This window comes from Ctenopharyngodon idella, chromosome 6 (assembly GCF_019924925.1).
Source record: "Ctenopharyngodon idella isolate HZGC_01 chromosome 6, HZGC01, whole genome shotgun sequence".
Classification (NCBI taxonomy): Eukaryota; Metazoa; Chordata; class Actinopteri; order Cypriniformes; family Xenocyprididae; genus Ctenopharyngodon; species Ctenopharyngodon idella.
Genome location: NC_067225.1, coordinates 19,239,471 through 19,254,892, shown reverse-complemented (window position 1 = coordinate 19,254,892; position 15,422 = coordinate 19,239,471). Strand labels below are relative to the sequence as shown.

Sequence of the window (15,422 nt, the reverse complement as noted above, 5' to 3'; positions counted from 1 at the left end):
GGAACTATTTTTGTTGCCATTCTAACTGTAATCTAATGCAGTAAATGCATGGACTCTCAATGAGTTTTTTTTTTACTATAGTAACCAGTGTAGAATATACTGGATATTGACTGTATGATCAAACAGATCTTGATTCTATAGATCCGATTTGAAAAACAAATCAGATATATGTGCAGTGTGAACAAAGTCTTTTCTAAACAACTGCATGCACTCCAGTGCTAAATACATTACTTGTGGGTGTTTTACCCTTAAATGACCAAATGAGAAAGGCATGTTCACCTTTCTAAATCAGCACGGGGGGCAAGTCATAAGCTTTCCACATCAGCACTTTACCTCCACAGACGACCTAGAAGCAAGTTAATCATAAATATTCCATCATAAAGAGCAGATTTCAGGGAACATGTAGCCAAATAGGGGGTTTGGTCTAAAGTAAAGTAAATTCCTGACATGATATGTAATGCTGCTCTATCTTCCAGTAAGCCACTTATCTGCTATTTGAGTCTTTACTGCAAAGTTGATCACGACTGTTCATTATTTACTCTGCAGGTATGTCTATTACTCATCAAACATGATCCTTTCTGGGGAGATAATTTTCATACACAGGCATGCACTTTTATCATTACATGGTGCTATTAGCAACAGGTCAGCCAGTTTTCAGAAGGTCAGCTTTAAGCTTAAATGGACAACAAACATTGAGTGATAATTCATGCAAGCTTTATCACCAGCTGTGGCTAGATTCAAATGCCAATCGGCCCTATAATAAACCATCTTAGTGAGTATACGTGCTCAGTCAAGAATGCACAAATGTGGCCATTCCTTTGTTGTATGCAGTCTTCCCTGCATTTATTATTTTAACAGCAGCAGGACTCTGTGACATCCGGACTCGAGAGCCCCCCTCAGAGTTTATAAAACAAGGAAAACTTTAAGAAGGCCGAAATAAGAAGCACTTAGAATAACCTCAAACGTTAATGTTAAACAGGCTCGCCATTGGGTGCCCCCCTCTGGCATTCCGCAACATACTGAGCGAATAAATGACTTAGAACAATGGAAATGTTCACAAGAGAGGCATCAAACCAACATAAGCATAGCAAACACTGCTGGATCATCGGGAATGAGGGTATGGCGGTATTTAATAGGAATGTGAGGTAAAAGCAAAGGTGAGAGTAAAAAAAGACAGATGTTTTCTTCTCAGTATCATACATATGCGTAACACAACATATCTGCAGGGTTCATGACAAGACTATGAAAATATGGCCTTGGACTCTGTACAAAGTACTGCAATACTACTAAATTCACGTGTCATTTACATGCTACTTCGAGGTTTGTCAAAAAATACTGTGGTATTACCATGGTACATATCCAAAATATTGGGGTATAAATCTTTGGGATGGCAGCAAATCAATTCATTCACAATTCACTGGTTGTGCTTGTGCATTCAAAAGTCAAATACAAAACTGTTTGATTCAATTAATAAAATTCACCGGTTTTCAATTAAATTCAAAAGCAATTTTTGCAAATTCAGAACAATTTTATTCCATTCCATTAACAACAACTCTATGTAATTTTTACGATGCATTTACAGGATCCTTACAATACTACTCCAAATGTATCTTTAGTTATTTCTAAAGACTAGAAATAAGTCTAGCTATTTCTTTAGTTACTTTCTCTGATGAAGCCCCCTTTCGACTGTGGGGTTGCTTTTCATCAAAGGGAATGGGCTCTCTCACAATTCTGCCCAAAAAAACTGCTGTGAATGAAGAATGGTATCAAAATGTCCTGCAAGAGCAACTTCTCCCAATGATCCAATTTGGTGATGATCTGTGCATTTCCAGCATGATGGAGCACCATGTCACAAGGCAAGAGTGATAATGACTGTGGCTAGGCTAGGCAACTCCCCAGATCTCAATCCTATAGAGAACCTGTGGTCAATCCTCAAAAGGCGAATGGACCAGCAGAAGTCAACAACTCTGATCACTTATAAGGCATGAATGAATCCCTATCAGTCAGGATTTGGCCCAGAAGCTGATATCCAGCATGCCAGAGCGAATGAAGAAGGATAATGAAGAAGGGTCAACACTGTAGATATACACTGCATATATTTAATGTTTTTGCCAATAAAATGCTTTTAAATCTTATGAAATGCTTATCATTGTTTTCCAGTATACCACAGAAACACTGTATTAATTAAAACATGGATGCATGGCACGTTCACAATAGCAGCTTGTAATGCCATCCACTGAAGAGGTGCTTTTCTATGGCGATGAACTTCTATGTCGGGCTTGTTCAGATGGTGACAAGTCAACGGTTGATTTGTGCGTTTGAACTGGTGTCTGGTGCCGCTTTATAAAGGCAGCTAGATATTTGTGCACTTGGGATGGAAGTTTTCTCTCACACAGTGTGAGTACTGAACTAAGTTCTCTTTTGCACTTTACTGCAATTAAATTGTCAAATACACACAAGGTTTACATAAATACAGTCAGTTAGGTCTTATGTGAACGTAAACAGTTGGGTTATAACCGATATGTACTTGTATTATTGTAATTTGTAATTTGTACTATTATTTGTAATTTGCATCATTGTTCCCATTTCTTATAACAAAGATAAAATAAAGTAAAATAAGATTTTGGCCCACCCCTACTTCGGCCTAAATGGTCTATTTTTCTTTTATATTTTACCTTGTAAGACTATATTTTTAAAATAGGGAAATTAGTTTGACTGTACTGCTCAGTGACTTGCAAAATATTCTTAAAAACCAACACGAAAACAGATCCTGCCTGAAAAAAAATATATTTTTGTCATACTACCCACCCCTACCGTGGATTCATTTTTTTCCCTATAAATATCAATATCAATTTAACATCAAGCCCTACTCCATGGTATTTTTTAAGTGCATGCGTCATAGCAATACCATGGCTTTTCTGACATCCAATTCTCCAAATCGCTTATCCTCTCTAGGGTCATAGGAAGCTGGAGCCTATCCCAGCATCTCAGGCTGCAGACGTCTTTCCAATTCACCTATCCTGCATATCTTTGGACTATGGGGAAAAACAGAGTACCTGGAGGAAACCCACGCTGACATGGGGAGAACCTACAAATTCCTTTTTCTGACATGTATCATTACACAGCATTCTTAGCAATATCTAAGTACTATCTAAATACCATGGTAATGGCACCACTGTGTCATGTGCTTACCACACCACTACAGCTCCAACAACCAGGTGGTATTTCTGAGGAATTTTTCAAGAGCTTGAAATAAGCTCCATGACCTGGCAGTCTCTGCGAGGGGTCTGGAACACAGGGTTGGGGTGAGGGAAGGATGTGGCACAGAAGAATGTGGGAGTTCTGCTGACTAGTGTCCTGTGCTCTACGCTGACAGAGCACTGAGGTTTACAGCTACTGACTATCCCGCTGCGCCCAACACACACACACATACACACACACTTCTCAAAGTACAAATGTTCATTCAAGAGACATCACCTCTCCACAATGGTGCTATTGTCAAATCATGGAAATAAGAGTAAGTACAATGCACACCGGGAGCTATAATAGGACTCTGTACAGAACAGTAATATGACTAAGAGTTTTTTTTGTTTCCGCTGAACTTGATCGTACACTTAAGAATTTGAGTCAACTCCAGCTACAACAGAAGTGTTCAATTGTACAGATTAAGCCTTTTTGAATGAACAATGTATCCTAGCACAAACAAAAGAGCATGGGCTCCTTGTGGCTTAGCATAAGGAATGCATCTAAATTCCTGCCCCTCCAGGCAATAAAATAAAGGCTGAAGATCTGCAAAAGATGTTCAAAAAGATTTCAAGAAAAGTTTGCTGCAAGCACATTCCATATATTGAGAGGTGTTCTGACGTAGAACCCGGAAGCGCTGCCTTGTGTTTACTATGTGAACAGCTTTGGAAGAGAAGAAATTGTTGAATAATGTCACTATTTTTTTTTTTTTTTTTTTTTTTATACGCACAAACAGTATTCTCGTCATTTCATAACACTGAGGTTGAACCACTGTAGTCACATGGAATATTTTAACGGGGTCTTTACTACCTTTCTGGGCCATGAAAGTGGTAATAACGTTGCAGTCTATCGGAGGTCAGAAAGCTCTCGGATTTCATCAAAAATATCTTAATTTGTGTTCCGAAGATGAACGAAGGTCTTAAGGGTGTGGAACAACATGAGGGTGAGTAATTAATGAGAGAAGTTTTTGGGTGAACTAACCCTTTAAGCTCTAGCAGTTTTTGTGCATTTGCATTATACTCAAGCTACTGTCAAATGTGCATTTCTAAGAGACAAAACATGTAATAATAATTTGTGAAATGTTCACCTGAACTTAAAAGAAATAAAGATTTGACATTTATACTGATAATTAACGATATCAACTGATATGAAAATTTTTATTGTGATAATTTTTTGGCCATATCATCCAGCCGTAGTACTCGGTACCAATTTTGGTACCAGAGCAAACACTGTTGAATTAAGTACTTTAAAACATTTGTCCCGTTTTGTCTTACAATCAATAACGTGCAGTCAGAAGTTTTGTATTGTACTGTTGTTTCTGATCCTTTTTTAAAATTAAAATATTTTGAATGAAATGTAATGTTGCGATTCATCTCAAAGCTGGTTCGGTTTTTTTAATTGCCTTTTAATTTTTTTAATTTAACATGTAAAGGATTTTTTAATTACCTACAGAAGAAATGAATGTAAAAAATATTTCCAGATTCAAGGCTGCTTATAAAGGGTGACAACTGTCCTCTTCCCTTTAAACCACAAATGGCTGTTGCCTCCATATCTAAGGACAGCCTACATATGTGGTGTGTTTCTTTAAACAAACACCATTATTTTCATAGCAGCCTTTGGCAGTTTGGAGCGCTCTAAACAATGGATGCGTGTGCATGTCTGTGTTTGTATTGAGCAAGTGCTCAGAAAAGATAAGAGCAAAGGTCTTGAAATACTTCAAAACATGTAAAGTGAGGTTAAATACTCTTTCCTGATAATTCTTACTCTGAACATGAACAGACATGTACTGCTAAGTTAAAAGTCAAGCTCTTTTGAAACAAATACTAATGAAAGCTTGCCTAAATTCAACTCGTTCCTGACACTCCTCAAGTGAAGTAATTATCATGAATAAAGATCATTAACAGACTTTTCCTTGGATGGCTTTCAGTATGTAGGTGAAGAGCCGTCTGATCAAATTTGCTCTCAACAGGGCGGGGCATGAAAGACAACCGATGAAACCTATTGTCGGCAAATAGGTTTACCAGCGCTCATTTAATGGCTGCCCTTTTAGGGTCTGTGTGTGTTGAAAGAATGCATAAATGAAAAACAACACAGGCGGCGTGTGAAAGGCTACACAGAGTATGCATCCAGTGTAAAACAGGATTATTAGAGTTTATTGAAACTGAGGTTTTAAAATAAATGCGATGAAGACCTTTGGCAAATAAACAGTAGGAGAGGAATGAATGGAATTTTAATTCGTTCCATTTTTCTGTATAAATACGTGGTTTAAATAAAGCTGCTTCCTGCAGCCCACTTTCACCTAATGTATGGACAAATAAGGTAAAAACAAATAGGCTTTCTTTTAAGAGTTTGCAATCAATAAAACTGGCAAAAAGAATTTTTTTACACTTTTTTTTACCCTAACAACTGCATGGCAATGCACTAAAAACTACTAAACACCTTAGCAACTTCACAGAAACAGCCTGGCAACCATCCAAAACACCCTAGCATTCATCTTCAGGAAAAAAAAATTGTATAGGGTACAACGGGGCAAAAGATGCACTGGGGTAAAAGGTGCATTTGACTTTATTCTCTTTTAAACCACTAGATTTCACAAAAATTCAGTTCAGCACTTTTCTTAACAACCACTTTTGATGATGCAAGTGAAAATTTGGCTGATCCTAGACGCAATCACGAACAGCAAAGCAAAGTTTATTCTGCGCTAATTTGATCTAATATTTAATGATTTTTAAAATGTTGTAGATTTATGTAGCAAATGAGAATCGATAAAATTGTCTATATTTTGAGACAAAGGTCTTCTTAATGTTTTTCAGTTTTGTTCAAGGTAATTAAATCAACAGTTTTTCCAGTAATGGAAGAATATGTAAAAGTATGGTATTTAGGGTAAAAGGCACCCCTGCTGTTGGGGCTATGATAATAAACAGCTGGCTGACTTGTCCATTTGTTGATACGACATGGTTAGATTCAGATGGTAAATAATATCATATATCAAGTTGGGTGTCCATTTATAATGACACCATCATATATAGTACATTGTGTATAGATACACACACACACACACAGACTCACAAGTATACAGATAGCCTGTTACCAAACAGGTTACAATTACCTCAGTTTTGTGCGGAGGAATTATTTTAAGAATTTAGTGAGACCATAATGCTCTCATCCTTCACTTACAAAGAAGCCCAGGTTACTTTAATTCAATCTAAATTCATCCCAGATGCTGTAACATGCAAGTCCAACAGGCCTCAGGCTGTCAAAGATAATTCAGTACATTTGGATAATCAAGCAAAGCTTCAACATTCCAGTGCTGTTCCTGGCACTGCCAGTTTGCCTCAGGAATCTCAGAGAAATGTAGTGAGACAATCCACTGAAAAACAGAGTGAGCAAAGAAAATCAAGTAAATGAAATACACTGCTACTTAACCTGCAGTCGGTCTATTATCTCTGATTATTGAACTTCTGTAGTGGTCTCTTGTTTACATTCTTTATGTTTAGCTTTTTCCCTTTTGAGGCTTAATAAATCTCAGGGAACAGACAGCTTATGAAACATGCCTTTTCTTTCTTAACACTTGTCAACAAATAAATTTCTCATTATTAACATATATCTGTTAGGGGTGGGCAACATGAGCTAAAATTCATATCACGATATTTTTCACTGTCCAGACGATATCGATATTATATCGCGATATGAGAAAAAAAAAAAAAATGGAATCACATTTTAGTAGACCTTAGTTAAATTGCAGGCTAATATATATATATCTTATCTAGGGGGTGCGAAATGGAATGTTTAGGCACCTCACGATCCGATCCAATTCCGATTCTAGGAGTCATGATCCGATTCCAAAAGGATTCTTGATACTTTTTTTTCTTATTAATTAATTTGCTTATCAATTGCTTTTAATTACATATGGAATTATAAGTAGCTTACTTTGCAAATAATTAAAAGTTAAAAAATACATTAATACAACTGTATGTTAAGAATTTTATATAGGGACATATATAAAGTTTCAAAACAAGCAAGTTTTCTAGTAAATAATAAAGAGGAACAACGAAACATTACAAGCAATAAACAAAGAGTGCTTTCAGAACATTTACCTTTCAAGAGCTGTGAGTGATTTTTCACTTTCTCAGCTGCATCCAGATTATGCGAAGATCTCTTTTGAAATATAAGAAGTTTCTGTCCTGTATGTTTAATACTTTAAGACATAACTGACTGTGTTTATATCAATTTCATGCCATAAAAGCATTTTGAGAAGCAACTACATTTAAGCACTAGTCGCACACAGCCGCATACGCGAGCGCACTTCACAAAGCGAATGTGAAAATTTGATATCGAAAGCAGCCTTCTCTCAGTGAATTTCATATTTTAATATATGAGCCCACAGCATTTCAGACAACAGATATGAAGCCTTCGTAGAGCATTAGTAAGGAAAATAGGCCTACCAGTCGGCGAGACCACAAACTGCAACTGTAACATCAAGCAAAGAGCATAGAACCCAAGAGGCGAAACTCTGATGCTTTTTGGGTAACAGTCATGAGGTGGCGTTTCGGTAGCACGGCAGCCATTTTGGGGTGAAAATGCCAACTGGCCAATAGAATCCATCACATCTTACGCACCCAAAATCAGCGAATCTCACAGCCAAATCAGAAAATTTCTCAAATTTCTGTTTTTTTTGTTTAGTCTTGCTTTAACGGACGTTAATATAAGACAACACTGCAAAAACAGTTTATTGTCAAGCTGTTATATTCTGTTATATATTTTTTGTCCAACATTCCTAATTTTTCTGATGCATGTCCTTAATTTAATTTCATATGTTGGTATTAATTCAGTGTTTATAATGCTAATACTTGAACTTCAAAGAATTTTAACTCAAACTGACTGGGTTTCTATCTAGAGAGCAAAGGTTTTGTGGAAAAAAAGTGGAAGACTTAAACACAAAGTCTGTAAAATAAACTGTTGAAAGGATTTGATGATCACTACTGATAGTATTTTATTCTGTGTTGTCATCATTCAGGTTGGATTTTAGCTTTAATGTACTTTTTTTAACAAAGCAGCTGATATTGCCATAGAAACTAGTGGACTGCCGAGTCGCCTTCACCCCAAAAGGCCGGGAACGCAGGACTGCTGCTGGGCGCCGGTGTTGCAATGGAACGTTCTGTTGAGTTTCGCTTCTTGTCAGTGTATATTCTTTGCATCAAGCAAAGCGCCCGTTTCTCACAGCTCTCTCATACCCCGTGCGTGCAATGAATCCCGTAATTTGCTTCAGCTTTTCCGAACTTTCCGAGCTTCACACTCAACTTTAGTAGGAATTTATTAAAACGCTCACTCTGCTCCGTGCCATGGACACGCACCAAGCACACGCAGCGTCATCGTGTTTTTTTAATGTTTAATATTTAACAGTATCCACGGTATAGCAAAATCTATATCATGGCACAACATCATACCATACAGGTATAGCGCCCACCCCTAATATCTGTCACATGATGTATGCCTAAAGGTTTGGATGAAATCCAGACCATGACAACTAAATGTCTACTTTCAAAAGACCAGTACAATAAGAAATAATTGTTGAACATATTTCACAAATCTCTGCAATATACAGTATATAGCAATAATAGAAATCTCAATTTGCATACCATCCATCCTAAATAGTATACGAGAAATGAAAGTTCAGAACAGTAAGCCAACAGTTTTTTTTGTGAATTTTTGAGCTAATAGTAACCACAACATCTTGCACCATAAAAGAGGAGATTCACTTTTGAAGTTTTCAGTTTAATAAAAGTGCTCAAGATAGCAAGCTATGAACTTAGGTAGGAAAAAATTTCTCTCAATGCTAACCAAGACAATTTTATGGCCATATAATGTATCCCACTACAGGTGCTGTCTTAATACCCAAACCAAAATTATGTATTATTCCATCACAAGTGGGAGAACATATTTCTACCATGTGGTACAAACAAATGAATTAAGATGTAGCATGTTTACAACTGACTTTTGTTTGTTTAGTTTTCATAGATAACCAAATATTTAGGAAAAACTGAAGATAAGTGCTCCATACCAAACTGGCATGTACTTGGAAGAGATTTAGGTCATACTTGGTAAAGGTCATTCATTTGTTTTGTCTATGGCACTTGTACAAGAACAGTAAGGTCAAAAACACAGATATGCCAAGAATAAAAATGGACTCACTACTAATGTTGCAATAGGATGACAGTCGAGTACACGCAAGCTGTGGAAACCTTTGGAAACCAACAGAATAAATGGATAGTGGTTTGCCAAGTATGATGGTTCTGGGTTCAGTCTTCAACATCTTTAGATATGAGGTCTCCTGCATCAGCAAAATAATGTTTTTTGAGAAAGGAAGTGCACTACAACTGTAATAAAGCGATAGCTGCTAATGAACCCTAAATCCCAGGTAGCAGCAACTTGAACAAATATGGTTCCTGAGAAATTATTCAAGCTTTGCACCCTTGAGCAAAGAGCACACTCAGATTGCTCCAGAGATATTGGGAGCTAAACTGCATTTTCCCATGAGAACCAAATTCTAAAGCAATCAATCAAGCAGTCAATCTATCTACACAGCAAAATAATCCAAGACACTTTGACTATAATCTGTCATGAATCAACGAAAAGAAACCTTGATTAGGACAAACACAACTAAGCCTAAATCTCAAAAAAACAGGTGCAAAGGTTAATTTATGGCAAGATTTGCCATCATATGATCCAGCAAGAACAACAAGTGACTTTAAGAGCATCAACGAGGGGGGTAAAAAGCTTCAGTACATTATTAACCGCTCTTACCAATTCCTGAAGTGTGACGGGGTCTGCAGGGCTCACAGAAACGTTTCTTGATGAATAAATGTCCAAAGATGTGAAAAACCACAGATCTACTCAGTCTTCAAACCATCCTCTCAAAGACTGTTTGCTAACAAATCGAAGGCTTCCATGAACTGACCTAACAAAGTTTTAGCTCCTTAAAGACCCCAGTTATGGCAGGAATTTACTTCTGAAAGTCACATGAACATCAAAACTACTGTATGTAGGGTGGCCACCAGAGTTTTAGAAACGGTCACATTCTCTCTTATTTAACATTCTCTATAGCTAATCTTTGAGCTAAAATTGGCTAAAAGAAACATGCACTTAATGGAGAACATTAGGTATCCCATGCTCAAAGTAAGAGAAACCAGTATTCTTTCCAAATTTATCTGCAAGGTCCTTCGGAGTTGATAAGTAACCAGAAAAGCACACACAAAAAAAAGTTTCGGTCACTGTTCAAAATGAGTTTCTGAAAAAACACACTGCAAGAGACCAAAGTGTCATTTCCACAGCCATAGCTTAGAATGTACGGAACGTTTAAACTACAACATACTCATATTAATAGATATTGATTTAAACTTACATTCTAAACTGCAACTGTTGTTGGACAATGGACACCCTTTCAAGGAGTCACAATGTAGAAAGGTGTAACTGTGTTTTTGCAAATTTGCTGCTTCAGTATTAGTAGATAATATTTTCATGTTTCTATGGTATACCAGAAAACAATGATAAGCATTTCATATGTTTTAAAGGCTTTTATTGGCAAAAACATTTAATATATGCAGAGTCAATATTTACGGTGTTTTGACCCTTTTTCTTCATAACCTCTGCAATTCACTCTGGAATGCTGGATACCAGCTTCTGGGCCAAATCCTGACTGATGCCGATTCATTCTTTCCTTATTAATGATTAGAGTTGACTTCTGCTTGTCCACTTGCCTTTTGAGGATTGACCACAGGTTCTCTATGGGATTAAGATCCGGGGAGTTGCCTAGCCACGGATCCAAAATTTCAATATAATGAACTACGAGCCACCTTATTATCGCTCTTGCCTTCATCACCAAATTGCTCCTGGATCATTGGGAAAAGTTGCTCTTGCAGGACGTTTTGATTCGATTCTTTATTCACGGCAGTGTTTTAGGGCTGGATTGTGAGAGAGCCCATTCCTTGAGTCCCTTTGATGAAAAGCAACCCCACACATAAATGTTCTTGGGGTGCTTCACTGTTGGCATGACACAGGACTCATGGTAGTATTTAACTTTTCTTCTCCGGACACTCGATTTTCTAGATTTCCCAAACAGTCGGAAGGGGGCTTCATCAGAAAAAAAAACAAAACAAAAACTTTGCACTAGTCTTCTGCTGTCTAATCCTTCCTTCTGTCCTTGAGGTTTTTCTTGGAGATAAGTGGCTGCCCTTCTTGACACCGGGCCACTGACCAAAAGTCTTCGCCTCACTGTGCGAGCAGATGCCCACCTGCTGCCAATACTGAGCAAGCTCTGCACTGGTGGTGACACGATTCTGTAGCGGACTCCTCAGGAGGAGACTGTCCTGCCGCTCGCTGGACACTCTGGGCCGTCCTGAAGCAGCTGAACCTCTCTCCTTAAAGTTCTTGATGATCTGGTAAATGCTTCTTTTATGTGCAATATTCTTTGCAGCAATTTCCTTGCATGTGAGACCATTTTGATGCAAAGCGATGATTGCTGCATGTCTTTATTTGGAGGTAACCATTGCTAACGCAAGAACACAATTCTTCCCTCCTTTTGTAGCAATCGATCTGCTCTTATAATCCAGTCAGAATGATAGTGTGATTTCACCTGACTAGTACTTGTTCACACTTTCCAGTTAGTAAAATGATGTTAGCTAGTCATTTTGTGCCAGGGCCAAAAAAAAAGAAATTTGGGTTTTTGTGATAAAGTTTTTGGCCAATGAAGCATTTTGCAATCATTTAAAATACATCTGATTACTCTGTGCAATAACCAAGAAACGATGTGAATCAACACCACAACAACTGAAGCAGCAAACTGTGCAAAACACAAAATTTATGTCACTGCCAAAACTTTTGGCCACGCCTGTACAGTATTTTACATTCATCATGTGACAGTAAAGACAGTAAAGACTTTCACAGTGTAAAATTATATTTCAAATAAATGCTGTTCTTTTGAATCAGAGAAAAAAAATGTATCACGGTTTCTACAAAAATATTAAGCAGCATAACTGTTTTAAACATGTATCTTGAGAACCTAATTAGCATATTAATAATGGAATAATGACTGCTAAAAATTCAACTTTGCCATCACAGAAATAAATTACATTTTAAAATATACTGAAATAAAAAAAGTTATTTTAAATTGTAATATTTAACAAAATTGTGGTTATAACAGTATTTTTGATCAAATAATGCAGCCTTGGCGAGCATGATAGTTTAATAAGTCTGTAATAATATAAAATAAAAAAAAAACGTATTAAACTCAGGTGGTATGACACATGACTGAAAATTTAGTAAATTAATACAAAAATATTTAAGCTATAAAATATATTTTATTTAAATTAAATAAGTAATAAAAATTAATTAAATAATAAAATTATTTAAAACTTTCTGGTATTCATAATTATAATGTGCAGCTTTGTGCATGTAATACAACTCTGATGCATAGCTCATCTTATGTCAGTAGTACAGGGTGGGAAAAAGTTTATACAGCGTCCAATCTATCCTGTTTTATCCTTCAAACATTAAAGATATATTGGTCATAAATAGTTTATATGGCTTTTGAAAGATGGAGACTATGTGGTACTTGGATGATCTTATTTGACCAAACGTGGTCAGGTTGAAAACCCCTGGATTAGACCATTGCAACTCAAGCATTCTTTATTTGCATAGGTTCAGCCATGGTATAAAGTTTTGGTTTTCCTTTAAATTCTCACAACATAATGCTTGTCCAATCAAACAAGTGTACTCTCTTTACTTTAAATAGTTTTTTTTATATGAGATACTATGTCTCATGACAATCTCTGGTACTGTCAAATAACAACAGATTTAAAGGCTATTAGGTGTACAAACCCTAAGGGTCAACGGCTGATGACTAGATTAAGATACACTGTTCTGGTGCCCTATGTGAAATAAATTTAAAAACTGTCTGTTTCTTAACAAATGGACTGCAGTTTGATGGTTGTGAATTAGACTGAAAGGTTAGGCATTATGCATATGTATATCTGCTGAGATGCTGCTGTTCTTCCTAGACAAGAAAGACATTGCTTTGCTTGAATTGCCCATATTTTAAAACAAGCACTTTATCCTTCAACTTCTCTCTTCTGTGCATGTTACTTTCTTGTGCGAACTTAATTCCAAGAGAGTAAAACTTCCAGAAGAAAAAAAAGAATTCTTGCGTTGGCCGGGAATCGAACCCGGGTCAACTGCTTGGAAGGCAGCTATGCTAACCACTATACCACCAACGCTCTGTGAACATCGCAGCACTATTCAATCTCACCAGACTAAACATTACAGAAGTGATACTACTTAAATATTAATATAAAATTGTTGTGAAAAACATCAAATAAATATTAGAGGAGGGATATGAATATTAGTTTAACTTCATAATTTTTTAAATAAAAAATATAATTATTTATATTAATATTACCCTACTTTCATTAAACCAAATATAATCATTTAAAATATTATATTTAGTTCATATATAATTATTATATTTAATTTATATAGCTTTGCAACAAATTTTCTCAAGAAACTGATGCTTTTTGTACACTACTTTAGGTTACACAGAGGTCTCTCTCTCGCAAACAACAATAATGCCCAGGTTAGATAAACAGCCCTGAGGTCACTGTCCGACACAGTCGACGGATGACTTACCTTGGTTATAAGAAGAGGTTCTCTGTGCTCCAATCCACCTCTAAGGGTAAAACCCCATGGTGCTCCCCCAGAGAGGGTCACATCCACTACTTTCCATCCCTCACCATTACCATGATGTTCATCAAAACTCCCAGATCTGTCTGAACTGTAAAAGATCCTGTGGTCTCCTTCAGGAAAGCCGGAGAATTGGTTGATCGTGTCCATTTCATACACAACCTCTCTCTCAACCAACAGAATATGGCAGTCTTTTGTGTTTAAAAGCAAAACCGAGGTGGATCAATTCCAAAAGTCAAAATCCTACATAGTCTTCCACATTAACAGCAGTTGTTAACGTTAATCCACAAGAACATCACATGAACGTCTCTTGGATACTTTGTTGCGTTGTTTCCTCCTCTAAACGAGGCATCATTTAAGAACGCTATTTAATTAACTGGAGTGTAAATTTACAAGCTTCCCAACTAAAACAAAATAGTTTTGTTTTAATTCCTGAAACAAAGTGCGATGGGCAGAAATATTAAGTCTTGTTTGTTTATGGTTTATCTAACCCGTTTCTTTAGGTTAGCATTAGCCAAATGATTCAGTTTAAGTTTGTCTCGCCATTAAAATCAAGTATTTCCTACAATAATGATAAAAAACGCTCACTGACTGACTGTCGATAACGCAACCATCCGGATTCAAGTCGTAAACCAGAAATACTGATTAGTCATACGGGTTTCGCTGTGTTCATAGTGAAGGTTGTGCTCTTCCAGTCCTGTGGTTAGTGTGAGTACCGGTGGAGCTAGTCAGCTAACCGCGAGTCTTATTCAATCAACAAGTGGATGAACACCGTACTTTACATCTCTTCCCTGAACCACATTTTAAGTTTTCCAACTGTTGTACGAACCGAAACAAATACATTTCTCTCTTAGTTTTTATCCTAACGCAAAATATACTCGGAGATGAGACACAAAGGCTGCAATGCTTGATGGCAGAAGGCTGATCTGTTGGGATACTGTGGATTAACGAGACTCAATCTACCTGTGCGCTCGTCACCAACTATGAAAAGAGAGCAGCAGCGACCTCTACTGTTCACTGTGTTTGGCCGCACTATTTTGCAAGCGCTTACGAATACGAATTGAAAAAATTGTACTTTTAAATAATTTATCGAAATAGTAAAAGATTGGTTTGTATAGTGACTTTAATCAAACGATGTTGATTAAAATTGTTAAAATTAAAATTGATGTTGCTTATAATTTGAGGAAGATAAGGGCTATTTTCAAAATATGGTGACAAATTTGATATATTAGCCATGAATATTAATATTCAACAAAGTCCAGACAAAAGGCACCATAACCTTATATTTTATTTAATAACTGGAATAAAAAATAGGAATTTGCCAAGTACCTGAAAAATCTCTGTCCTCTTTATCAGGTATTGTAAATGTAAAGTTTTCATTTATTTATAAACTCCAATATACATGTGTAATATAGGCCTACATCTGGTTTTATATTGTTTAATGT

General features: G+C 36.6%; 1 protein-coding gene and 1 non-coding gene across 4 annotated transcripts in view; both read right to left on the bottom strand.

The window, feature by feature from the left end:
- The window catches only part of shroom2a (shroom family member 2a), a 48,831-nt gene extending 33,922 nt beyond the window's left edge, over positions 1 to 14,909 (bottom strand). For all 3 annotated transcript variants that reach the window (XM_051897149.1, XM_051897150.1, XM_051897151.1), the window contains exon 1: positions 13,924 to 14,909. In XM_051897149.1, the coding sequence (XP_051753109.1) occupies positions 13,924 to 14,127 (204 nt within the window). In that variant the 5' untranslated portion in view covers positions 14,128 to 14,909. The remainder of the gene's footprint in view (positions 1 to 13,923) is intronic.
- trnag-ucc (transfer RNA glycine (anticodon UCC)) lies at positions 13,443 to 13,514 on the bottom strand. Its single transcript has one exon. It is a non-coding gene; the product is annotated as a tRNA-Gly (tRNA).
- Positions 14,910 to 15,422: the final 513 nt, after the last annotated feature.